At 40.1% G+C, this 25,941-nt stretch overlaps 1 protein-coding gene across 2 annotated transcripts in view; it reads right to left on the bottom strand.

The window, feature by feature from the left end:
* Positions 1–25,941, bottom strand: part of miga2 (mitoguardin 2) — a 58,503-nt gene that overhangs the window by 11,891 nt on the left and 20,671 nt on the right. For both annotated transcript variants that reach the window (XM_063073701.1, XM_063073699.1), the window contains exons 4-13: positions 20,568–20,757; positions 19,191–19,279; positions 18,608–18,725; positions 17,046–17,182; positions 12,376–12,490; positions 12,138–12,244; positions 7,231–7,343; positions 6,349–6,421; positions 4,611–4,697; positions 2,275–2,373 (exon numbers count right to left, since the gene is read on the bottom strand). In XM_063073701.1, the coding sequence (XP_062929771.1) occupies positions 2,275–2,373; positions 4,611–4,697; positions 6,349–6,421; positions 7,231–7,343; positions 12,138–12,244; positions 12,376–12,490; positions 17,046–17,182; positions 18,608–18,725; positions 19,191–19,279; positions 20,568–20,757 (1,128 nt within the window). The remainder of the gene's footprint in view (positions 1–2,274; positions 2,374–4,610; positions 4,698–6,348; positions 6,422–7,230; positions 7,344–12,137; positions 12,245–12,375; positions 12,491–17,045; positions 17,183–18,607; positions 18,726–19,190; positions 19,280–20,567; positions 20,758–25,941) is intronic.

Genomic DNA, 25,941 nt, shown 5'->3' with positions numbered 1-25,941 from the left:
AAAAAAAGTAGATGAAATATTACTGGAACTATGAGAGACAGAAAATAGAAACTGCTTGGATATCGGAAATACAAGAGACTCCTGGAAATATTCAGTACATTTGCTAGCATAGTGGAGAGAGAGAAAAAAAAACGTTAATGTTATGGATGAATGTCTTACTCAGAACTGACCGATTCTGATCCAAGCAAACAAGGTTGGTTATCTGAAATTGTTTAATTCTATTATTGAATTAAATATGGCCATACAAAAGATGAGGTCTATTGATTAAGCTAACATTATGCTTTATTGGAACAACATAGGAGGCCAAAAACACAAGTCCAAGTGGGAGTAGGGCAGAGAATTAAAATCACAGGTGACTGGGTTCTCAGTTACACCTCCATGGTGTGAATGAGTATGCTGCACAAAGTGATCATTCATTCTCTGTCTGTTTCTCCAGTGTAGAGCAAACCACATTGTGAGCACCAAATGTAATACACTAGGTAGGGCAAGTGAATTGCTCTCTCTGGAAGAATCGGTTGGGTCCCTGGATTCTAACTAGGGACAAGAGAGAAGGTCAGTGCTGCAGGTCCTTCTGTTGCATGGAAACTTGTGAGATATGGGGAACAGAGATTAATGAATAACCATAAAGTCATGGTGGGAATAGTCTCTACTGAATGCTGAAAAAGGAGAAGACAAAATGATGTGTTTGATTATGACGCCTTCTTGAAGATGGTGGAAATTATGGAAACTGATGCATTGAATGTGGAGGCTGATGGGGTGGAAGTTGAGTTAAAGGGGAAGTCCATCCTTGTTCCGGCTGGTGAGAACAGAAGCACAGGACACAGAAAAGGTGCTTGAGAACTCTGTGAACAAAGGTCTGGGGTAAGCCACGGTTAGGGAAAAAGTAAGACATTTCCAAATGACTGATGTGAAAAGTTTCATTAATAGAACAAATACAAGAGAGTGAGGAAAATTCAGAAAGTGGAACAGAATCAGAGGTGAAGTCAAGATAGTTGTAGGAGTTTGTAAGATCACAATTTGTGTTGGTGACTAACCTGTAACCCAAGACATTTTAGAGGCAAAGAAGGTGAAAAAGATATGGACTAAGAGCAGTAAAAACAACATCTAAGTGCAGGAAACAGCATCAGTACAGTCAATGTAATGGAGGTGAGGTGGGGGGGAGCTAATGATGACAGAAACAAGTACATATCCCATAAAAGGAAACACATGGTAAACATGGAGAAAGTGACTGGAGATATAGACACCGTTCAACATAAACCTATCCTATAATGAACAATTTCTACTCAGGCAAATGATGGTGGTACTGGCTGGGCTTAGATTCAAGGAATTGATGGAGAGTCCTAATGCCATCCTTTTGTGGGATGGAAGTATGGGAGAAGGAATGAATCTCAATGGTGAATACATCAAATGAGATCTGAAAACCGTCAAAGCAGCTGACAGCATCAGAGGTGTCACAAGTGGGAAAGGACTGGACAAGGGATAAACAATAAAGACAAGGTAGAAATAAATCAGTTATATGGGACAAGAGGAGGCTGAAACAATGGGCCTTCACTGACAAGGACCTTGGGGAAGTAGAAATGAAATATGCAGTTAGGAATTAGAAATTGGAGACCATGGAGGGAAGATCTCCCAAGCAAATAAGCTTAAAGACTGTCTGGGAGACAACAGCATTTTCTATTCATACAGGAGTTGCCAGTTCTGATGCAAGATCATCCACCTATAACATCAATTTGGGTTTTTTTCCCTTTTTTCCACAGCTGCTAGCTGACTTGCTGAGTATTTACAACATTCTGGTATATTTCAGATTTCCAATGCCTGCTCTGACTGCAGTTCATAGTTCCAGCATTGCACTTAACTCTTCTCCCTCTATTTATACTCCAGACAGACCAGCTATAATTACAATCATTTATCACCCTTCTTAGACGGCAGCAACAATGTGTGTAATCTGGACAGTCTTTGTCTTCACCATATCACATTCTACCGCCCCCCCCGTTTTTTTCTCTCCCATTTTTCCACTTACAATGAAAGGTTGTTGAGCTGAAACGTTAATTCTGTTCCTCCCTCCACAGATGCGACATGACCTGATGAATAAATTAAGCATTTACTGTTTTTGTTTCATCCTGATGTGGATGATTTGTTTCAATGGAATGTCGATGGGGACTGACATGTGTCATCGAAGCCAATAAAGCAAATTAAAAATATTATGACAATAAGATGATAGCTCTGATCTAAATGCTCCCCCAAGCAACTGTTAAAATTAATCATGATAGCTACCCCTCGTCCCTTTAGTTCTCGCTCTGTCGTATCCCAGGTTTCTTCTCTTCCTGCATAGTGCAACATTTCTTTGTAGGTCTCAAGGAATCTATTTACATTCTGTAAGAAATGAAGACAGACAAGGAACAATGTGATTATTTCTTACGTTACAGTGATGGGAGTTTCATATCATTCCTGTCCACAATCACCTCTTTTTTTCAATAGTCTAACCATGCCGCCATTCATTTTCACCCAACATTACCCTAAGTTGATTAGAGTTACTCATGATTGGGGGGGGGGGTGGTTTTATCCTACATTGGGATATACTCAAAGAAATGGAGGAATATTTGCTGGAATTTCCTCTCCTAGTGTTTACCACTTGCAATTTTTCAACTTTATCACTTGATAAACTTGAAATTGTGGCTGGTGAAATTACAGCTCCAGCAATTTAGTTATTTTTTCCCCCATTTCTTCAGTTCCTCTGCAGAAGAGGTTATGTTGGGATTTGATTAAGTACCAAAAGGATGAGGACTGGCATAAGATTAATTACAGAAGGATCTAGATGAAGGTTATTAGCAAAAAGATCAGAGGGTGTTTATTTTTAGAAAAAAACACAGCAATTTATCATTGGGCCTAACGAGGTGGTGGAAGACAATTCAATGATAATCTTGTAGGAGCAAAAATAGGGGAATGGATTTAATTGAAAACAAACAAGAGAAAGTTCGCAGATGCTGGAAATCAAAGTAATACACACAAAATGCTAGAGGAACTCAGCAGGCCAGGCAGCATCTATGGAGAGATCCTGATGAAGGGTCTTGGACCAAAGCGTCAACTGTTAACTCCTTTCCATCGATGCTGCCTGGTCTGCTGAGTTTCTCAGCATTTTGTGTGGACCTAATTGAATGCCTCTTCCACTGAGAAGACAATGCACTTCTTACCTTACTGGTAAAATTCAATAACTCTATTTCGCTCTTTGTGGCTATTATTCCCTCTACTTCTCTTCTTGGTTATTGTTCCAGAAAAATCAGATGCCTTGTCCTACTTCACAAGCTACACATTTGGCATAGATGCCACAACCCAGAAAGGCTCTTTCATTGCCCTTACTCATAAGTACTACGTAAGAGTCAATAGGTAATGGTCAAGATCCCTTTCTCTTCCTCTGCTATTAGAACCCAACAATAATACCCATTTATAATCACAAGAAACTAAGCAAGTGCTAGAAATCCAAAGCACCAAATACAAAATGCTGGAAGAACCCAGTAGGTCAGACAGCATCCATGGAAATGAACAGTCGACATTTGCCCCATCTTCAGGACAGGAAAGGAAGGGGAGAGATGCCAAAATAAAAGGGTGAGGGGGGAGGGGGAAAGGATAGCCAGAAGGATAGGTTAAGTCAGGCGGGTGGGAATGGTAAAGGGCTGGAAAGGAAGGAATCTGATAGAAAAGGAGAGTGGATCATAAGAGACAGGGAAAGAGGCAGGGCACCAAGGGAAGGTGATAGGTAGGTGAGAAGGGGTAAGAGGCCAGAGTGGGGAATAGAAGAAGAGGGGAGGAGTAGGGAAATTATTTTTTAACCGGAAGGAGAAATTCATATTCATGCCATCAGGTTGGAGGTTACCCAGACAGAATACAAGGAGTTGCTGTAACTAATTTTGTTATTCTTTAGAGCAGGGTGGTTCCAATAACTCCTGTGAGCATTGGGGAACCTTACTTTCAGAAGCTTGTTCATACTTTCCAGTGTAAGCTAGGGTGTCCCCATCATCCTCTCACCCCTCCCCAATCTGCCATGGCACCACTAACTGAGACATTTTTGTCCATCCTCCCAGTGAATCTGTCACCCCACAACATACCCTCCTATATTCTACCAGATTAATAGTCTATTTTTCAAGTCATGAGAGTTAAGACAATGAGATGATGTTTGACTTATTTACTTTATTTAGAGATACAGTGCAGAATAGGCCCTCCCAGATGAATGAGCCACACTGCCCAGCAACCCACCTACTGAACTCTAGCCTAATCACAGCACAATTTAGAATGGCCATTTAACCTACTAACTGGTATGTCTTTGGACTGTGGAAGGAAACTGGAGCACATGGAGGAAACCCACATTGTTACAGGGAGAACGTACCAACTCCTTACAGTCAGCACTGGAATTGAATGCTAAACTCCAATGTCTCCAACTCCAGTGTCGAGCTATCCACAGCATTACAGTGGGACCCTATTATCCTACCATCCATCTATAAGCACAGAGTACAGGATTAATTACAAGTAGTTGGTGGAGGAGGGGTGGGGGTTGGGGAAGGTGCAAATGGAGGGGAAAGGGCAAAGAGAGGAAGGAAAAGTGATATTTGTTCAACCTTTCCTGCAGTTGACATCAGTCCTGTGATCATTTGCTTTCCAATTTCACTGAAGTATAGTCTGTTTCCCTCCTCTTGCAGTAGTATCTGTGAACATAGGGAATTTTTAATATTAGTTTAAGCTGAGTATTCTCCATTACACTGCCAATACCACCATATAACACAATGAGAAAAGAGCAGTGATACCCATAGCCAAGAAAAGGGAGAAAACCAAGTTCTTTACAATTCATGTTTCCCTAGAGTGAAACACGTTAAACAGAGAAAATACACATTTAGCAAAATTAATTTCTTATTCAGGTTCTCTTCATTGTCTTCACTATTATGAAGCATTTTCCATGCAAACTTCTGTCATCCTAAATTGAAGGCACTGATCCAAAATCTTCACCTGCAAACCTCTGGTACATCATGTGAGCTTTGCCTTGAATAGTAGCTGACCAGAAGACACAACAGCCAACAATCAAGGAAGCTCTTTGACGTGCATATATTCTTAAACTCCAGGCATTCAAAATACATCAGAAAAAAGCTGTCAGCAATGATGTCAATAGTAATTTCTGTTTTTGCAGTAAAATTCAAGATTGTTTAATGTCATTTCCAGTACATAAGTGTAAAGGAGAACAAAATAGTTGTTACTCCAGATCCACTGCAGCATATAGATAAGATAAAGAACACAATAATATAAAATACAATAAATATAGACATCTGATAGCTTGTATACATAGATTACATACATATGTACATGAAGTCTCACTAGGTACAGGAGTGTCTGTACATAAGGTGACTCTGACAGGAAATGATATAGTGGTGGGGTGAGTTAGTGGGGTGAGTTAGTGGGGTGGAGGTGTTCAACCACCTTACTGTTTAGGAAAAGTAACTGTTTTTGAATCTGATGGTCCTGGTGTGGATGCTACGTAGCCTCCTCTCTGATGGGAGTGGGACAAACAGTCCATGAGCAGGGTGGGGATGCTCAGCAATTCAGGCAGCATCTATGCAAAATGAAGGATCTCGGACGTTGACAGTTTACCCTTTTCCATAGATGCTGCCTGGCCTGCTGAGTTCCTCCAGCATTTTGTGTGCGTTGTTTGGTTTTCCAGCATCTACAAATTTTCCCTTGTTTGTGATTGTCCACCCCAGTTCAGTTTCCATACCATGCAGTGATGCAGCACGTTAGGATGCTCTCCACTGCACATCTGTAGAAGTCCATAAGTATTGATGTGCATAGTCCAGCTCTCTTCAGCCTCCTCAGAAAGTAGAGGCATTAGTGAGCTTTCTTGATTGTGTAGGATGTGTTCTAGGACCATGAGTGGTTGTGCAAGATGTACTCTCCTAAAGAAATGTGGTAGCATTTGGGCAAAAATAGACCACTGATCCATTTGGCCCCACGTTCGAACCCTTTCAGGAGTCCATTATGTGACTCAGCAAGTATTAACCTCTACGACTCTTTCCACAAAAGGAAGTTCACCAACTTCTTTCGTGACGCTCTAGTTTCTGCAACTAGAAGCATCTGTTCTATCTCTACCTTAAAATATGTGAACTCTTTCATTATGTCATGTCTTAACTTGCTCTTTTCTGCACTGCACAAGAAGAAAATATGCTCTTGGCCCCCAGCCAAGCAAAAACATGACCAGCCTCTACTATCCCACAGTTGTGAAAATGAAGTGCATTTTATTACAGGTTTTGTGGACTTGCAAATTACTACTGTACTTCAAGATTCATTAAAGAGCCTCGTCAGTAAGATTACCTCAAAAGCCTGACGCACACAATGTAGTTTTGCCAGGAAGTCTTCATCACTGTAGCACTCCAGGATCTCAGTTCTGAAATACAAAAATGCCCATCAGCTTCTCTGACTGTAACAGGCTAGAAAAAAAAGTAAATCTTAGACTGGTTGAAGAATAGTACCATTATGGACTGTGATCACAGATCACCTTTGGGTCTAACCTGCTATAGTAGACTATATTAATAATGCATTTAATTTAGTGAATGAAATGCACTCTGATTTTGTGAAATATTGCAAGTTACTTTACAATCTGTGCATAGAAGTGTTTACAGATAGCACGCCTACCTCTAATTTTAAGAATCCCTTGTACAGGATTCTTCCATTAGATGTACCCAAACAAAGCTTTTGATTATTCCAAACACCTTCGGTGACTGCCTTACTAAACCCATAATTTAGAGCAGGAGAGCCAAGGTTGCTGACTGCAAAACAGTGGAATGAAGGAATCAGGAACCGACAAACAACCTGAGATTTAGTTTCATAAGAGTTTTTGGAGGATATCAGGGCTGGAGGAGTTTACAAAAATAGTGGGGGCTAAGGAGAGGGAGTTGCAAAGCTACGAAGGATTTAGTAAACAAAAGGTGGGTTTCCTGTGCTAGCTGGGATCTGGGAGCAGTCAGACAAGATTCTTACTAGTTACCACTGCTTGCAATGTCGTCTGCTGGGACATCAAATGTAATTATATGCAGCAGAGCTTCATCCATCCAATCCCATTAAACAACCTGCCACCCTGACAGAACACCAGATGGCTGCTGACATCACCCCCACATTTGCTGCTCTCCAGCAACTATTTACAGAGAAAAGTTTTGAGGCAAGAGAACCCAAGACAATCAAAAATTTATTATGTACCTGAAAGACCGACAAGAGACCCTCTCGTCCTGAACAACCCTCATGGCTTCCTCGTATAAAGCAGACGGTCTGGACAAGTGGAATCTCTCCTCATCATATGAAGAATCAAATAGCTGCAGATATAAAAAGCTTGAATGATATTTAAATCTTATTTTTTTTGCATGGTAGCTTAAATGTTGCAATTGGATACAAATCTGAGTCAGCTTTTCTTTTCCTCGGCTTGTCCTTCTATGTCCAGAGTTATCTGATAGAGTCTGCAGTTTTGTAATTTGAATCTTACTTGGATGTTCCTGCCAGAGCCAATATGCAAACAGAGGTCTGGTCCTTTCCCAACCTACTTACAAATGCAGGATTTATTTTACGCAGTTTTCTTCTCTTCTCATAGCAAGGTCTCAGTCAACTCCCTCAATGATCAAATGGGTAACCAGTCATGCTCCAAGTCCTAGGTTCAGTCTGTGGACAAAATACTAAATGTGGAGCAACAATTAACAATCCAATCTCCCTCATGTCCAACTTGCACTCTTCATGAATTGGAGCTCATTCAAAGCCCATAAATCTAACTTGCATTTGTTTATACATTGATCACCCACTGCCTTCAGAAACCTACACTGACATCCAGTTCAGCAGCAGGCAAATTTCTTCACTGATCAATGTGCATTTGGTCCTGGATGACAGGGAATCAGCCAACTGCACACAGAACATTTAGTCACCAACACAAGCAGTGATGAAGCAGAAGGAGCTGACACAGAAATAAAATGTGTTCTTCAGGTAAAGAAAAATATTAATTCCATCAAATATTGAACTCGGCAAGAGAGCTCAATAGCTGAAACCAGTGATATTCTTAAAAAAGTTTTGAGGGCCAGGACATCATGTTTTATTTCACAGAAGACCATATGGCAGGTACTATTGATGCACTCAATTCCACCAAACAATAAGCAGCACCTGAAAGTTACCAGGAGCAATTTTCAAGCCACTGTGCAATTTGAGCATGGCAAATAGTGACCAGCGAAGAACTACACTGGTGAGGATACCAAGTGACATTTTCTGCCAAAAAACTGTACAAATGTGATCTATCCAGTGTCACATAGATCAAGAGAACAAATCTAGCTTCTACTCACAGCACTTACATGTTACTTTGCTTGAATATGACAAAACTCAAAAGTTTTGGAAAGCAATTGGAATGATAAGATTTGATAATCATTTTCAAAATTACAAAGGGCTTCACTAAGTAGGTAAAAACTGATTCCACTTGTCATATAATTGAGATAATTAGCAAAAATAAAGTTAAGCAAATGATTTGGAATCCACTGCCTGAAAGGACAGAAGAAACCGTTTCACTACTAACTTTCAATATGTAACTAAATGTACAATTGTAATGGAAAATAAATTGGAGGGTTACTAGTACAGAGTAGAAGAGAAGGATTAATTGGAAATCTCTTTCAAAAACCTGGTCACCCCTGTAGATTTAACCCAATCTTCATTTAGTTTCTCTAATGTAAAGCAGCTCATCAAATGTAGTCCGGATTGGATGAAAGTACAAGTAAATCTCTACTTCACCTGGAAGGACTATTTGAATCACTGGATGGTGGGAAGGAAAGAGGAAAAAAAAGACAAACGTTACATCTAAAGAGTCCTGACGACAGGTCTCGGCCCAAAAGGTCAACAGTTTACTGTTTTCCATAGGTGCTGCTGAGTTCCTCTAGCATTTCGTGTGCATTACTTCAGCTGTCCAGAATCTGCAGATTTTCTGCAGATGTGTCCTGATGAAGGGTTCCAGCCCGAAACGTTGTCTGATCTTTTCCACAGATGCTGCCCGACCTGCTGAGTTCCTCCAGCGTGTTGAGAGTGCTGCAGATTTTCTTGTGTTTGTGAAGCACTACATCTCCCCGAGAAGGGAAGGTATTTGTGAAGATGGGACTAACAGGGAGCTGCAAAAGGAATGGTCCCTTCCAAATGCCAGAAAGGAGGCTGGTGGTGGCATCTTAATAAATGTGCTGTAAATTGTGAAGTATGACGCATCGCAAGTGGTGGAACGCAAGGACCAAGAACACTATCCTTGCTTTAAGAAGAGAGGGGATGAGAGAAATAGATAAGATTGACTTAAGAGTTCTGATAAATATGACAGAGAGAATATACACGTTATAAAATAGGAGATAACTCAGAAATAACTTTGAGGTAAATCTCATCAACTGGGCAGATACAATGTAGGAATGGTGAAAATGGAATGATGTCCTTACAGAAGGCAGGGCTAGTTGGAGTCTAGTTGAGGTAGATGTGGGAGTTTGGGGGCTTGTAATGTATTTTGATTATGATAACCGAAATTTCTACCATCATCTGATAGAAATGATGACCAGAAACTCATCTAAACCAGCTACATGAATAGGTCAAAAAGTTAGTATTCTCTCAACTTCCTAAAATCTCTCCACGATGACATCACTTATAAAATGCACTGCAATTCTACAGCACCTATTAAGTCCACAAGCTCTAACATAAAAAATACACAACATAATGCAAACATCTGCAAAAAACCCCCTGTAACACACAAGCCTGATGTAGAAATATCACCATACCTTCATGCTTCCAAATCAGACTCCTAGTTAAATGAAATGACGATGAGGTGTCACCTTCTATAAGGAAATGGGGATGGATAATAAAGGCTGGGCTCCCTGGACACTCAATCTCATGAATGGCTCAGGAGATATTAGAGCAAAGAAAAATGATCAGAATGTAAACTTTAGGGTATTAAAGGAAATGGTAGGAAAGAGCTTGGGGAGGATTTGAAAAGGAAATTCTAGAGCTTAGGGCTGAAACAGCTGAAGAAATAACTGCCGATGGTGGGACTACGTGGCTGGAGTACTGACAGAAGTATAGATTAGAGCAGGGTTTCTCAACACAGGATTCTAGCACTCGCAGTGGTGGGCAGTGACCGAGCAGCCCGTTAGCAATCTCATTAGAGGTCTCTCAGCCCAGTATGGCAGTACACAGTAGGGCCGTGTATTTAGTTGAGTCCATTCTCAGTTTTTGTCACGAGATGGGCGAGTCTGAGGATAATTGGTGAGCACTGTATTGCACAGAGGGGAGAACGGTAGGCTGATGAGGAGTGTGAAGTTCATTTTCCGAGCATTGAATGGACTTGCCTAAACCAGGCTGTGACGTCAGCCTCTCCCTCCCGAGTTACCTCCCCCAACTTCCCCTTACGTGCCGCCAACTGACTTATGGGAGCGAACAAACTCTACTGGTGTAGCAGAAAATTGGAGGGAAATTTTCATTCTAAAGAAGGAACTTCTTACGCACCGCGATTCAGCTGCTGGCCTGCTGCTTTATTGTTGCAAACATTGCAAAAGATGGATTGTGTAAGTTAGAAGTGAATTGTATTATGAAATCTTCATATTTTTTGCAGCTTTCTCACTTAGTTATTATGTTGTTCTTTTTTATATTCTATTAACCCCTGTTCTTTACAGACATGTCTGACAGTCCAATGTCTGACAGTACAATCTTCTGAGTCATTCACTACACTCATGCAGCAGCAGACACAAAAAAAGTCCGTCTTTACAATGAAAGCTACTTATCAATGGGTTTTACACGGACTGGTGATCCATTGTGCCAAGTCTGTGGCAAACAACTTACAAATGAAGCAATGGCTCCAGCACAATTGAAAAGACACAACTACAAATCACAGCCATATGACACATATAAGTGCTGATTATTTTAAACGGCTATTGGAATCTCAAACAGAGGAAAGCTTTTGTTAATAAAATCACAGTCAGTAAAATGATTCAGGAAATAAGTTATTTAGCAGCAGAATTTATTACTTGGAAAAGAAAAAGTCACACAATTGGTGAGAAACTTAATAATGCCAACATATAAAATTATAGTGGGTAAAATGCTAGGACAAGATGCAGTCCAAGAAATTGAAAAGGTTTCACTATCAAACAGTCAATAAGTCGATGTATTAATGATATGTCACACAATGCTGAAGAAGTTTCTATGGTTTCTATAGGTCAGTGGGACTAGGCAGAAAATGGTTCAGCACAGCCAAGAAGGGCCAAAAGGCCTGTTTCTGTGCTGTAGTTTTTCTATGGTTTCTATGGTTTTTCTAAGTGTGGTGTGATAAACTGAAAAACAACAGTTTCTCTATCCAGGTTGATGAGTCAACAGATTGCACCAATAAATGTCATGTTGTAGCATTTGTAAAATTTATAAATGATAGTAAAATTCAAGAAAACTTTTTCTGTTGCAAAGAACTGCTCAAAACAAGCAAAGGGCAAGCTATATTTAATGTTTTGTCTTCATATCTGGAAACGAAAGGTCTGTCTTGGAGGAACTGTGTTGGCAACTGTGCTGCTTTAGTAACTTCACTATTCAACTTTGTCAATAAATTTTCATGATGTAAATAGCATTAATTAAAATCAATTTACAACCTTTATTGAAATCAAATCTACTGAGCCTATCTGTAGAAAAATTAAATCCAATTTTGGCTTAAGCCAGTTATTTAACAGAAATTTATTATGTTTGCCTTGAGTTTTTAAAATTGATGAAAGGGAAAGAAAGATAATTTCAAGAAAGGTAAGCTAAGCTTAACTACCTGTTTTTTTTCAAGAAAGGTTGGCTAAAAATTCATTCTCTACTAAAAAGAGCATTGACAATTATTTCTAGATTATTAGATCTACAACTTACTGATCTTGCTAATATACCATGAGCTGCAGATATAATAATTTTTTCCCTGGGGTTCCCTGAGACCTGAAAATTATTTAAAGACCACGGAGGGATTAATATGCAAAGATAATCGGCAGCCTTTCCGGACATGGAGTCAGCTCTCAATGTAGAAAACTGAGATGGAACAAGGAGCAAACAAAGACTTGACAACAATACGATTTTACAGTGGATATAACTATGACTAAACTCACCTCCGCTGCTGAAACGAATGAGTCCTCTGAAGTCACAGTGATATCATCATCCAGATCATATCTCATGGATTCCTCTCCATAGGGAAGTGCCAGTGCACCAACACACTCTAGGCAAATACAAAATCCGAAAGGTTTCCACTGCTCTGTACCAAGTAACTCTAATTAAAAGTCCATTGTAATTACACAGTCTGCTTGGCAACAAAAAGCATCTTTCCTCATCTTTGAAATAGTAACTTACCAAAATCAGCCAGCAGATTGTTTGAAGGTACAGTCTCCCCAAACTGTTCTTGTAGTCGGTAGGCTTGATGAAGTAGTGCTTCCAGCTTCTGTGAAAACTCTTTTCTTCTGGATTCCTGTTTAATTATTTGAATTTGAAGATTTTCACATGATGTTTATTTCATATTTTTCCTCTCCCAACTCAATTTTATCAATTTTCTGCCACTTCCCACTACCCCCAACCACCCAAGCCAAAATAATATCGTGGCATACAAGTCAGTACACTTTGGCACTGATACCAAACACAAGATGCTCACCCCAATTGTGACCAGTTAAATCAACAGAGGCAAAGCATGCAGCTGGTTCAGTGAGATCCTTCATTTTAGTTCAGATAACACTGGTGTGTTGCATGATGCTAAAGTACACAGACAAAAGGTCTCAGCTAATCTTGGCTTGGTCTGAGGAAAGCCTCAGAATCTCATTGTTAAGAAGGAAAATAAATCAGTCAGAATTCCTGCCCTGATCACAATCTCACAGAAAAAAAGAATGCTCTTCCTACCCTTTCAATATGCTATGACACTTCGTTGTTTTAAGTGTGTACTGAGATAGTTTGATATTTGTTCTTAGTCAAATCTATCAGAAGCATTGTCCTGTTTAAAACCAAAGATACAAAACATTGTCACAATTCAAAGTTCAAAGTAAACTTATTATCAAAGAACATATATATCAGCATATACAACCCAGAGATTCATTTTCTTACAGGCAATCACAGTAAATACAAGAAACACAACAGAATCAATGAAATAGCACACCCAGCAGGACGAACAACAACCAATGTGCAAAAACACAAACTGTACAAATACAAAAACAAAGAGAAACAATAATAGTAATAATAAATAAGCAATAAATATGGAGAACATAAGATGACGGGTCCTTGAAAGTGAGTCCATAGATCATGGGAACAGTTCAGTGACGGGGCGAGTGAATTTGAGTGAAGTTATCCTTCATGATTCAAGAGCCTGATGGCTGAGGGGTAATAACTGTTCCTAAACCTGGTGGTGTGGGTCCTGAGGCTCCTGTACCTTCTTTCTGACGACAGCAGCAAGAAGAGAGCACTGCCTGAATGGTGGGGTTCCTTGATGATGGTTGCTGCTTTCCTACAACAATGCTCCATGCTGATGTGCTCAATGGTGGGGAGGGCTTTACCCATGATGGACTGGGCTCTATCCACTACTTTTTGTAGGTTTTTCTGTACAAGGGCATTGAAGTTTGTCAAAGTGTTAGATGACATGCCAAATATTTGCAAATATTTAAGATGTGGAGGTGCTGCCGTGCTCTCTTTGTAATGGCACCGACATGCTGGGCCCAGGACAAATCCTCTGAAATGATAATGCAAAGGAACGTAAAGTTGCTGACCCTCTCCACCTCTGATCCCCCAGTGAGGACTGGCTCATGGACCTCCGGTTTCCTCCTGCTGAAGTCAGTAAACAGCTCCTTGGTCTTGCTGACATCGAGCGAGAGAAAATTGTTGTGGCACTGCTGAGCCAATTTTTAATCTCCCTCCTATGTAGTGGTTTGTAACCACCTATGATTCAGCCATCAATAACAGTAGCGTCGATGGCATATTTATATACGACAATGGAGCTGTGCTTGGCCTCAGCCACAAGTATAAAGCGAGAAGAGCTGGGGGCTAATTACACAGCCTTGAGGTGCACCTGTGCTGAGGGAGATTGTGGAGGAGATTTTGTTGCTGGGGTCTGAAGTGAGGATATTGAGGATCCAGTTGCACAAGAAGTTTAAGACTTAAAGCTTATTGATTTAGTTTTGAGTGGATGGTAGTATTGAATGCTGAGCTGTAGTCAATGAAGAGCACCCTGATGTATGCATTTTCGCTGTCCAGATGTTGCAGGATTGAGTGAAGAGCCAATGAAATGGCACCTGCTGTTGACTTGCTGTGATAGTAGGCATATTGGGGTGGCTCCAAGTCGTTTCTCCAGCAGGAGCTGAAATGTTTCATCACCAACAGTGGATGTAAGTGCCACTGGATGACAATCATTGAGGCAGGTTACTACGTTCTTCTTTAGGCACCGGTCTAAATGAAGCCTGCTCGAAACAGTTGGGTACGTCAGGCTGCCAAAGCCAGAAGGTAAGGATATCAGTGACCACACCAGCCAGTCGATCAACACAGGTCTTCAGTACTGGGCCAGTACTTGGAGTGATTTTTAATTCCAGATTTAGTTAACAACTTAAATTTAAATTCTCCACTTGTCATGCTGCAATATGAATTTGAATTTGGGTGCCATGGTATCGACACTATTACAGCTCAGAGCGTTCCAGACTCGGAGTTCAAATCTAGTGCTGTTCTGTGAGGAGTCTCTGAATGTCCTCCCCATGGAATGTGTGAGGTATCCCCAGATGCCCCAAAGACTTATCAGGTAGATTAATTTGTCATAGTAAATTGTCCCTTGATTAGGTTGGGATTAATTGTGGTTGTGGGGTTACTGGGGGTAGTATGGCTCAAAGTGCCAGAAGGGCCTATTCTGTACTGTATTGCTAAATAAAACAACTCTTTAGTTCACATACAGGGTTAGCATGTCAAATTGGTAATCTTATTGCTGAAAGGTGATAAATTTATAAAAAGATAACAAGATGAGCTTTATTTGTCACGTGCACATCAAAATATACAGTGAAATGCATTGCTTATGTCATCATTTGCGATGTACCGAAAGCAGCCCACAAATGTCACCATGCTTTCACAACATAGCTTGCCCACAACTCACAAACTAAATGTGTATCTTTGCAATGTGGGAAGAAGCTGGAGCACCAGGTTGAAACCCACACAGTCACGGAGAGAACATACAACCACCTCGTAGACAGCGGCTTGATTCAAGCCCTGATCTGTGATCGCAGGCGCTGTAAAGCAATCGTGCCAACCATCAACCGTGCTACACTACTGTGCAGCCCCGCTATGCTTTTGTGCTGCATGTGTGATGTTGACTTGTATTTCCCTCCACAGATGCTGCCAGGTCTGCCTAGCAATTTCAGTTTTAGGATAACTATCAGAGGTAGTCATTTTCTCATTTGCTTCAGTCCACCATTGGCAAATGAACTGCACAAAATCACTGTTGGCTTCTGCATCAGCTTCTAACCGAGCTGAATGTCCTGAATATTTTGTGCAAAGGCTTGGCAACTACAGTCACTGTGCACCTCTGATGGAGAGACTGAATGTTTACAATGGATGATGGAGTATAAATCAAATAGGTTGCTTTGCCTTGGATTGTGTCCAGGATATTCATGTTAAGGTATTCACTGATGGTGATGCCACTGTATTCTAAACATAGGTAGTGTTGGATTAGACTACTTAATTATTATTTTCTTTGTAGTGAATGTTAAGTTAGGCTCTCTAATTCTCGCTTTCTTTTCAGTTTGGCTTTCCCACATTTGTTTGTATTTTTATATACCTATATGCATGTAACTGTTCAGTCTGTTTTCAAGTGGTTGCAGTTGCTTTTATAAAAACTTGGTGCTAGTTGCGATTATTACATTATTTGAATAGGGGCTATCGGATTAGTGAACTCTTATCTATAAATTTGAATGGAATGGCTATTATCTATGGAAATTCAATGGAATTTGCAAACTGGTATAAGAGGCCAGAGATTGTAGGCTCTTTTTTTTTGTTCTCTTTCCCGTCATCACCTTCTCTCTGTTCTTGCTACCCTCCATTCCCAATTCCCTTATTCATTTTGCTCTTAATAAACGATTATGAGCAACAAGTTTTATGGCTCATTCTTATCTTTAGAAAGAACCTCAGATCAAAAACATCAGTTGTTTCTCTCTTGCCGGAGCTCATTACCACCTGGCACTTTTGTGGCATGTATGTACTTGTCACTTTTTACACCTTGCCCAAAATTAGTCGAGGTCTTTCTAGTTGGAGTTGTGAATGGAAATGAACATTGTGCAGTTATCAGTGAACATGCTTCCATGCAGTGCACAAAAAGCCTTCAATCCATCAAATCTATGCTGTCACCCAGCAATGCTATTCCTTCATGACTTATTTTTGTAGCTTCTATGTCTACAGCCTTTGTCACGTCATAAGTCGAACCATTTCATAGGCTGTTCTTATCAAGGAATTTCCTTATCTGTCTAGTTTTATGTTGCTTTGAATACAAGATGACCATGACTTCTTTGTTCTTTGTCATTGCTTTCTTTCTTTCATTCTTACTTACAGTGGAGCAAGTTGTTTAATGTTACTTCTTTGATATGAACACCTAATATATGGCTGTAACCAGAAGGTTAATACCTCGTTCATGACTTCCAAAGAACCTTTGGATAGTATCATCTCCAGATTCAACACCAACCACCAGCACATGTTTAGATGGTGAGAGGAAACCAGAAAACCTAGAGAAAATCCATGCAGACATGGGGAGAATGTGTAAACCACGTGCTAAAGGCACTGGAGGTCAGAACTGAACCAGAGTTGCTGGAATTATGAGACTTCTGCACTACCTGTAATGCCTCTATGCAGCTCATCTTATGAGACAATGGTGAAATAAATGAAGATAGTTTTGCCTACTTCAAAGGCAACTAGGAATGGCCAGCAACATTCAAATTCTATGAACAATTAAATGAAAAGTAATAAAGCAGTTCACGGCTAGTGCCTTATACAAGCACATTTCTGCTAGCATGGAGTACCTCACAGCCATCCCCCATTCCACCACTTGCTCCCAGGTTCATCAGACAATTCTTCTTTTCTGTTTCAGAACTACTCTTCTGCCGCCGAGTGAGGGCCAGTTCCCACTTCTGCAATGCTTCTTCAAACAGCGTCATCCCTAATCAGTAAATGGAATCCCGTATTATAGAAAATACAACAAACATTTGACTCAACCAGTGTTTTATGCTCCACCAGAACCTAAAATAAATCATTAATTCATGTGGTAATATATTAAGCCCATCTGCTGAATTCCAAGTTGGACTTATTGGTGACTTTCATCTTCTTGGCCCCTATTTTTTACAAAATGAAACACTTGGGCACTCTAGAACAGGGGTCTCCAACCTTTTTTGCACCGCGGACAGGTTTAATATTGACAATATTCTTGCACACCGGCCGACGCAGTGGGGGGTTCAATTTCAACAGTGCGTGACAGAGAATGAGGAAAGGTGCAGCTGACTCATATCGTTATATCTTTTCATATCACCAAATCATATTGTTTTCTCGCGGCCCGATGGTTGGGGACCACTGCTCTAGAATGATAAATCAGCATCACCATTGTAGGGAAATCCACCATTGTAGGGAAATCTCTCTCTCTCTCAATTCATTCCTGAGAGTAATCTGTTCAGTCGGTCCCCAAGTAAACACACCGAAGAGCAGCATAATCGATTTTCTTCCCCCAATTTCATAGCAATAGTTTAAAGAAAAGAAGCACTCAGATTCAAAACAGGCAACCCAGTTAATCAAAGTCAAAATAATAATCTACCACCATATACTCCAAATATTTTTTTAAGCTCTGAAAGATTGCTTAATCAGTTCATTAATCCTTACAAATTTAATGGTCTAATTAAACTGGAAAGTGTGTGTAATTCTGGGCACCAGAATGAGATTATACAAAGATACTGGAATGGAATAAAGGGCTTCAATCATGAGTCTGATAGAAGTTGACTCTGTTCATGCTACAAATCCATCAAAGGGGAGATTTAATACAATATATATGAAGATTAGGAATTATTTATGTGCAGGAAGATTCAGATGTTACATTAAAAGACAAAAGGGAACTGACAATTCTTTTATGATCATCTGGAGTGCATTGCCTATAGAATGGTGGTGCACAATCTTCCTGAAGTGTATTGGGTACATAGCTAAAAAAAAGACAAAAAGGAATTTGATGTGGGGAGTGGGAATAACTGGACAGTTCTTTTAAAAAGCTGACAGAGATACACCGGGCAGCATGATTTATTTACTTTAACTGCTGACCAGAAAGAAGCAACCACTCACAGATGATACTTCAAACATAACTCATCCACTGACTGTATTCAGCAAATCGAGCATTTTTGCACTCTGCTGGGTCAATACTTCTATATTGAAGGATATTTCTTCAAATATCCTTCAATATAGAAACAAATACTATACCATTAAGTTATAGTTACTGCATACTTTGGTTCTGTAATCAAGTACAGCCTTTCTGTTCTACCTGTTAGCATATCTGTGCACTGAGTCAAGAGTACAAAGTTAATATTTGATTGTAATGAAAGCTTCCTACCCATGACATAGAGATTCTCTACATTGGCATCCTCTGTTGTCTCATTCTCTTCCTTAACTATTCCTGTTTCCCATGCTTCAGTTGGCAGGCCCGGACTTGGTGAGTTTGCTGGTCGTACCTTTCAGAAATCATGGTAAAAGAAACAAAATTTACACTTAACTCCTTTCAGCAGTTCAAAACATAATAAAGCAATCTATAGCCAAATAAATACTTCCAAAATGTATCCTTGTTGTTAGAGAATTAGCAGCCATTTTATACACAGCAACGTATAGAGAGCAGATCAAGTCAAAATTACACAGGGATCATTGGTAGCAGGAATAAATCTGCTTCGGCTCAAAGTAGATAGATAGGCAAAAACTATATAAAATGCATTTCATATATCACAAATCAGGCAAAAATAAGACTCGACTGAATATTTCTTACAAGCTACAAAATTTACACAATTTTACAAAGCAGCGGGCAGCCATTTGATCCATTCTGCCAGCTCTCTCTGTAAAGTATTTCCAAATGAGCTCCAATTCACTTCCACAATAAATCTTACATCCAGCTAAGTTAGTAGAAAAAGAGTTTGAAAATTCCTTACTGATGTCAGACTGTGGGAAGAGTTGGAACGCCTGCCAAGCACGCTGGAGGAGACTGCGCTGAGCGTGTCATTACTCTTACTTCCTGTTGCTGCAGAAAAGAGCGACATCATAACACTTTCAGTCTGACTGCAGACTGGACGTTACTCACCATTCAGATTAAATGGCAAGGAGGAAATACATCTTGCTCCTTCACTTCACTGGTAAACTGAATAGAAATACACAACCCAATGGATGCAGTAGAGAGCTAAAGTACAAGTACCACTAGTGACGGGCAGATTTTCACTATAGTGTGCAGGGGTATTAGTCATTTTTTGTTTTAATCTAATCGCCCAATGGTTTTATCAGCAAAGGAATCAGTAAGGAATGTTGCAGAATTTTATTTCCTTTCACATATTTCAAGATAGGTTGCAAAAAGCCAAGCTCATGAACACGTCCTACACACAAATAAGCTCCTATATGTATTAGTTAATTCAAAAGAGAACCACCCTTCAAAAAAACTGTTCATATGTAACTTCCTATAGTAATCAGACCCCATTGTCTCTTAAGAACACAGGTCGCTATTTTCACAAGAGGCCGCTCAAGAGATTTGCTTTGGAAACTGACAAGGCGAGCGATAGTTGATACCTGTGCAATGACACTCTGTCAAACAATATAGCATCCACTGACACTTTAAGTCTATTGAAACCAGCCACTGGATGTGAGACATCTCATACTGTACCACTGTTAACTAGGCAATAAATAAATGAACATGTTAACTGACCCTCATTGAAGCACCCACTGTTAGACCAGAGAATGCATTCCATGGCCATCTTCTGCATTAACACATTGTTAAAGACATGTCTCTGCAACTCAACACATTGAAGCCATGTCTCTTTTGTCCGTTATTATTCTGGCTGCTTGTATATTTAGGAAGTCATCCCTCAATACAAGAGGAACATTTTGGGTGTCTGGGCTTTTGCACTCAAAACTCTTGGACCATCTACCAGTATTTGAACATTCAAAGCCATTCCATCGGCTGGAGTGGGCAATGCATTTTAAATATGTATTTCTGCAAATGTTAACGTGTGTTATTATAATCAATGAAACTCTTCTTAAATTGCTTATTGTTACTTCTATGTTTGAAATATGAAACATTCAGATTTGCTGCTCTTGAATGTTATTTAGTGCAATGAAGTGCATGGTAGCATTTGAGTATGAATGAGATCATATCTTTATAGTTGCACATTGTGACAATATTTACCTTCTGGGATCAATCACAAGAATAAAGGTCACTTGGCTCATCTCCTGTACCATTGGTATCCATTGCCACAAAAGAAGTTAGCTCCCTCTGGAACAAAGTGAATTAAAAAAAAACACAAATGCAATCACTTTCTTACCTCTGCGTAAGGGTGCAAATTTGCCCAAAGCAGGGAGCTGAGACTCCTTGCACTTCTCTGCATCTTGTTTTTTCCTCCGCCGTCTCCTCTTCAGCTGGTGCGCAGTCAGGGCCAAGGCCACTGTACCCAAAGCAGTTGCAAAAAGCACCTTCTTCAGCCCTGGAGATAACTTCAGTTGCGAGAAGATGGACTTCAGATAGAATCAAAAAGAAAAAGTTTAAAACTCATCATTGCACATTATGCAGGAACAAAAGAAAAATCAGAGAAATAATCATTTGACTCAACGTTTCCTCGTTCCACCCTTCATTTCTTTTCACTGACAGTCATACACTCCAGCTTTTCTCAATATGAATTAGAAAAGTAACATAAAGAAAGCATTACCCCTCCACCCTGTTACAAGGCAGCCAATCTGCTGTTGTTTATAGCCCAAGTTAGTAGTACATATTATTCAAAAGCAAGAGCTCCTGAGCATCCTGCTAGGATATCAGTGAATTATGCAATCAAATTTATTCCATCTTGGTGGAAGGCTGAGGATGAATTAGCATGTGTTTTGCGACTGGCAACCCATCTAACTTGAGAAACAGCACAAATGCCACAAAAACAGAGCAAGCAACACTTCTGATGAACTGCAATCTGCAAACATGGCAGATATCAAGTGCTTTCTGACTCCCTAGTAACTAAATAGGGAAGTGCACTAACCAGCAAGTTTCTTCTCCAGTAAGGTCGCAGGTGTTACACTTCCGTCTGGACTGAGTGATTTCAATCCCGTTGGCAATGCATACATTCAATATCCTCAGTGAATTTTAACTTCAGAGAGACACCGGTAAAGGTCAATCAGGCATACACAGCGACCCTCACCAAGTGAGAACTGGACCAGGCAAAACTGTAATGATCTTAAGAATTTTGCTGATTCTCACTAAATAAGTTTTGAATGATTTCTCAAGCAAAACAATCAGATTTTTACAAGTGTGAAACCTAGTGTCTGAGTTTCTTCAGAAGAGACGGGGGGGGGGGGGGGGAGCCAGGGAACTCAAGGTTACAAGATGCAGAATTTCAAGTTATTTTTGTGAAACATAATTACCACATTGTTTTAAATTATTGATGAATAATCCCTCTACTCCCAGTCCAATACTGTACCTCCCAAACTACAAGTGCTTTCAAATTATATTTCATTTAGCACCTGTCTGAAACAAAGAAACCGGAAAGTTTGTTTTGTCACACAAGTTTATGTGGAGAAACATTTATTGGTATTACAGTATATACTTTGGCAAAACATTGTGATCTGAACACAAGTAATTTTTTTCCCCCTAAAAGTCACCCTTTTGGTTCATTTGTTTCTGAGCTACGTTTTTTAACTCTCACCCTGAAAGCACTATTTCTCAGGAATACAGTACTGAAAAAATACCTTGTGCAAATACAATGTGTTAACAGGACACTGGATCTAGATCTAGAGCTGACCATAAGCAATGGGGCCGTGTATGGCACTAAGGAACAGGAATACGGTGGACTGCCCCACAAGATCACTTAAGAAAAGAAATCAGGAGGGCTAAAAGAAACCATGAGGTTGCTCTAGCAGACAAGGTGAAGGAAAGTCCATGAGGATAAGCAAGAGACAAAATTGGTCCTCTTGAAGATCAGAGTGGTCATCTATGCATGGAGCCAAAAGAGCTGGGGAAGATCTTAGATGATTTTTTTTTGCATCTGCATTTACTTAGGAGATGGACACAGAGTCCATAGAAATGAGGCAAAGCAGTAGCAAGGTCATGGACAGCAAACAAGTTAGAGGTGGCGGCGTTTGTTGTCAAGGCAAATTAGGGTGGATAAATCCCCAGGGCCTGATAAGGTGTTCCATATGAGGCTCGTGCAGAAGTTGCAAAGGGATATTTAAAACATACTTAGCAACAAGTGAGGTGCTGGAGGAATGGAGGATATCTAATGCTGTCCTGTTGTTAAGAACAGCTCTAAGAATAAGCTGGGAAATCATAGGCCAGTGAGCCTCACTTCAGTAGTGGGCAAGTTATTGAAAGGTATTCTAAGGGACTGGATATATACAGTAAGTACTTGCATAGACAGGGATTGATTAGGGACAGTCAGCATGGGCTTTGTGCGTGGTAGGTTGTGTTTAACGAAGCTTTTTTTTTTGAGGAAGTTACCAGGAAAGTTGATGAAGACAAGGCAGCAGATGTTGTCTACATGGACTTCAGAAAGGCTGTTGACAAGGTCCTGTATGAGAGGCTGGTTTAAAGGGTTCAGTTGTTTGGCATTCAAGATGAGGTAGTAAACTGGATTAGATATTGGCTTCACAGGAGAAGTCAGAGAGTGGTAGTAGATTATTGTCTCTCATACTGGAGACCTGTCACCAGTGGTGTGCCACAGGGCTCAGTGCTGGATCTGTTGTTGTTTGTCATCTAAGTCATCAGCAAATTTGTGGATGACACCAAGACTGGGGGCAGAGTGGACAACGAGGAAGACTACCAAAGCTTGCTGTGGGATCTGGACCAGCTGGAAAAATAGGCTGAAAAATAGGCTGAAAAATGGCAGATAGAATTTAATGCAGACATATGTGAGGAGTTGCACTTTGGGAGGAAAAACTAGGGCAAGGCTTACACAGTGCAAGGTAGGACACCGAGGACTGCAGTAGAACAGAGGTATCTGGGAATACAGATCCACAATTCCTTGTAAGTGGAGCCACAGATAGATTAGGTCATAAATAGAGCTTCTGACACATTGGCCTTCACAAATCAAAGTACTGAGTACAGAAGTTGGGATGTCATGATGAAGTTGTAAAACACATTGTTGAAGCCTAATTTGAAGTACTGTGTGCAGTTCTGGTTGCCTACCTACAGGAAAGATATCAATAAGATTGAAAGAGTACAGAGAAAATTTACAAAGATACTGCAAGGGCTTGAGGACCTGAGTTATAAGGAAAGGTTGAAGACAGCATAGGAGAATGAGGGGAGATTTTATAGAGGTACGCTAAATTATGAGGGATATATATATATATATATATATATATAGTAATTGCAAGCAGGGATTTTTAACTGAGGTTGGGTGAGATTGGAACTAGAGATCATGGGTTAAGGGCGAAAGATGAAATGTTTTAAGGGAAACATGAGGAGATCTTCTTCACTCAGAGGATGGTGAGAGTGTGGAAAAAGCTGCCAGCAGAAGTGGTTGATGTGGGTTCGATTTCAACATTAAAGAGAAATTTGGATAGGTGCATGGATGGGAGAATGTGGAGGGGTACGGTCAAGGTGCATGTCGATAGGATAGACAGATTCATAGTTCAGCACAGACTAGATGGGCAGAAGGGCATGTTTCTGCTCTTGTAGTGTTCTACGCCTCCTTTACAGGGCAGTGCTGAAGCCAATCACAACATCTCATCACACTACTGCTGACATGGCACAAAGAAGGGCTGAAACCCAAGGGCTTCCTAGCCCACTTGTAGACCAGCAGCTCAACTGGTAAAGCTTGTTATTATTTTATACTTCCACAAATTTCTGATTACAAATGTGGGAACTTTATCAAAAACACTCAATTTAAGAATGTTTCCTGTACATATGTAATGGTTATGAATAGTTTTATGGATTGGATTGTTTCATTGAGTCTCAGGAACACTATGTGTTCTTCATATGCAATGAAATAATACAAAAAAAATTACACATATATACAATCTTGTAATTCTTTAGCATTTTAAACCACTTTACATCTAATGTTCTTCAGAAATGCAGCTTTAGTAATTAATGAATGCTCAGGAAGCTTCTGCAAATGGCAATGCCGTAATACTCATTTTCTTTATAAGCTCTTGTAATTTATAGCAATTTTTATGTCTCGGCACTGTACCCTCACAACAAATTTCACAACTTAAGAATGAGTGATAATAAACCTGATTCTGAATCTGATTAGTGCAGAATGAAGAATAAATATTGCTCAGCATACTAGGGAGAGTGACTTCAAGATCCTTTAATATCATTTCCAGTTCACAAGCATAAAGGAGAACGGAATTATTGTAACTCTGGATCTGATGCAGCACAAAAAACAACACAAAACAAAAAGAACACAATAATTTAAAAAAACACAACATATATAAATACATAAAATAGCTTATATACATAGATTGATTGTTTGTCCGTAAGGTGACACAAGGCACAGAAATGCCTCTGCGTAACGTGACTCTGACAGGAAATGATAAAGTAGTGGTGATGAGGTATGTGGAGGGGTGGATCAATGGGTGGAGGTGTTGATCAGTCTTATTGCTTGGAGAAAGTAACTGTTTTTGAGTTTGATGGTCCTGGCGTGGATGTTACGTAGCCTCCTCCCTGATGGGAGTGAAACAGTCCATGAGCAGGGTGGGTAGGATCCTTCCAGATGTTACTAACCCTTTTGCAACACCTTTCTGCTTATAAATCCTTGATGACAGGTAGGCTGGTGCCAGTGATGCATCGGGAAGTTTTGACTACCTGTTGTAGAGCCCTCCTGTCCGCTGCAGTGCAGTTTCCCTACCGTACAATGATACAGCATGTTACAATGCTCTCTACTGCGCATTCATAGGAGGACACGAGTTTAGATGCGCATAGTCCAGCTCTCGTCAACCTCCTCAGAAAGTAGAGGCTGTTGGATCCAGCTGCTTAATTGTAATTTTCTTTGCGGTTTAGCAATTGTCTGCTTGTATTTTATATAATTATATGCAACTAACTGCCTAGTATGCTTTCTATTGGTCACAGTATGTATATATAGTTGTTCAGTCTACCTCCTCATGATTATATTGGTATAATTCTGAAAAGTCGGGATTGCATTATTTGAATAATAGCATGCTCATTGGCCGACTCTTAACTACAATTTCAATGAAATTTATCTTATCTATTGGTATGAAAATAGCTGATCACAAGGCAGCGCCATCTTAGTCTCTTTGTTCCTTGGTCCCTCCCTTCACTATCACTTCTATCACTGTCCATTTCAATTTTCCTTTGTTCTATCAACGTTTACTAAAACAACCATGAGGTAACATGTTTTGTGCCCCTTTCTTGACTTCTGAAAAAACCTTCGATTGAAAACATCAGAATCCAACAAGCCTTCCTGATTGTGCACGATGTGCTCTGAGCCCATGAGAGGTTGTGTAAGATGTGCACTCCCAGGAGTTTGAAACTGCTCGGAGTTTCCACTGTTGTGCCACCAATGTAAAGCGGAGTATGTGGATTGAGTTCTCCTGAAGTTGACATTGAGAAAGAGGTTACTTGCTTAACATCAGGCCTCAAGCTCTTCCACTTCCTCTCTATAGACTGTCTCATTGTTGTTGGTGATGAGCCAAACCACTATCCTATCGTCGGCAAAACTGATAATGTGATGACTCAGGTGTACAGCCATGTAGTCACAT

The sequence above is a fragment of the Mobula hypostoma genome, chromosome 21 (genome assembly GCF_963921235.1).
Source record: "Mobula hypostoma chromosome 21, sMobHyp1.1, whole genome shotgun sequence".
Taxonomy (NCBI): domain Eukaryota; kingdom Metazoa; phylum Chordata; class Chondrichthyes; order Myliobatiformes; family Myliobatidae; genus Mobula; species Mobula hypostoma.
Note: the sequence above shows the minus strand (reverse complement) of the source record. Positions and strands in the feature narration are given on the sequence as shown.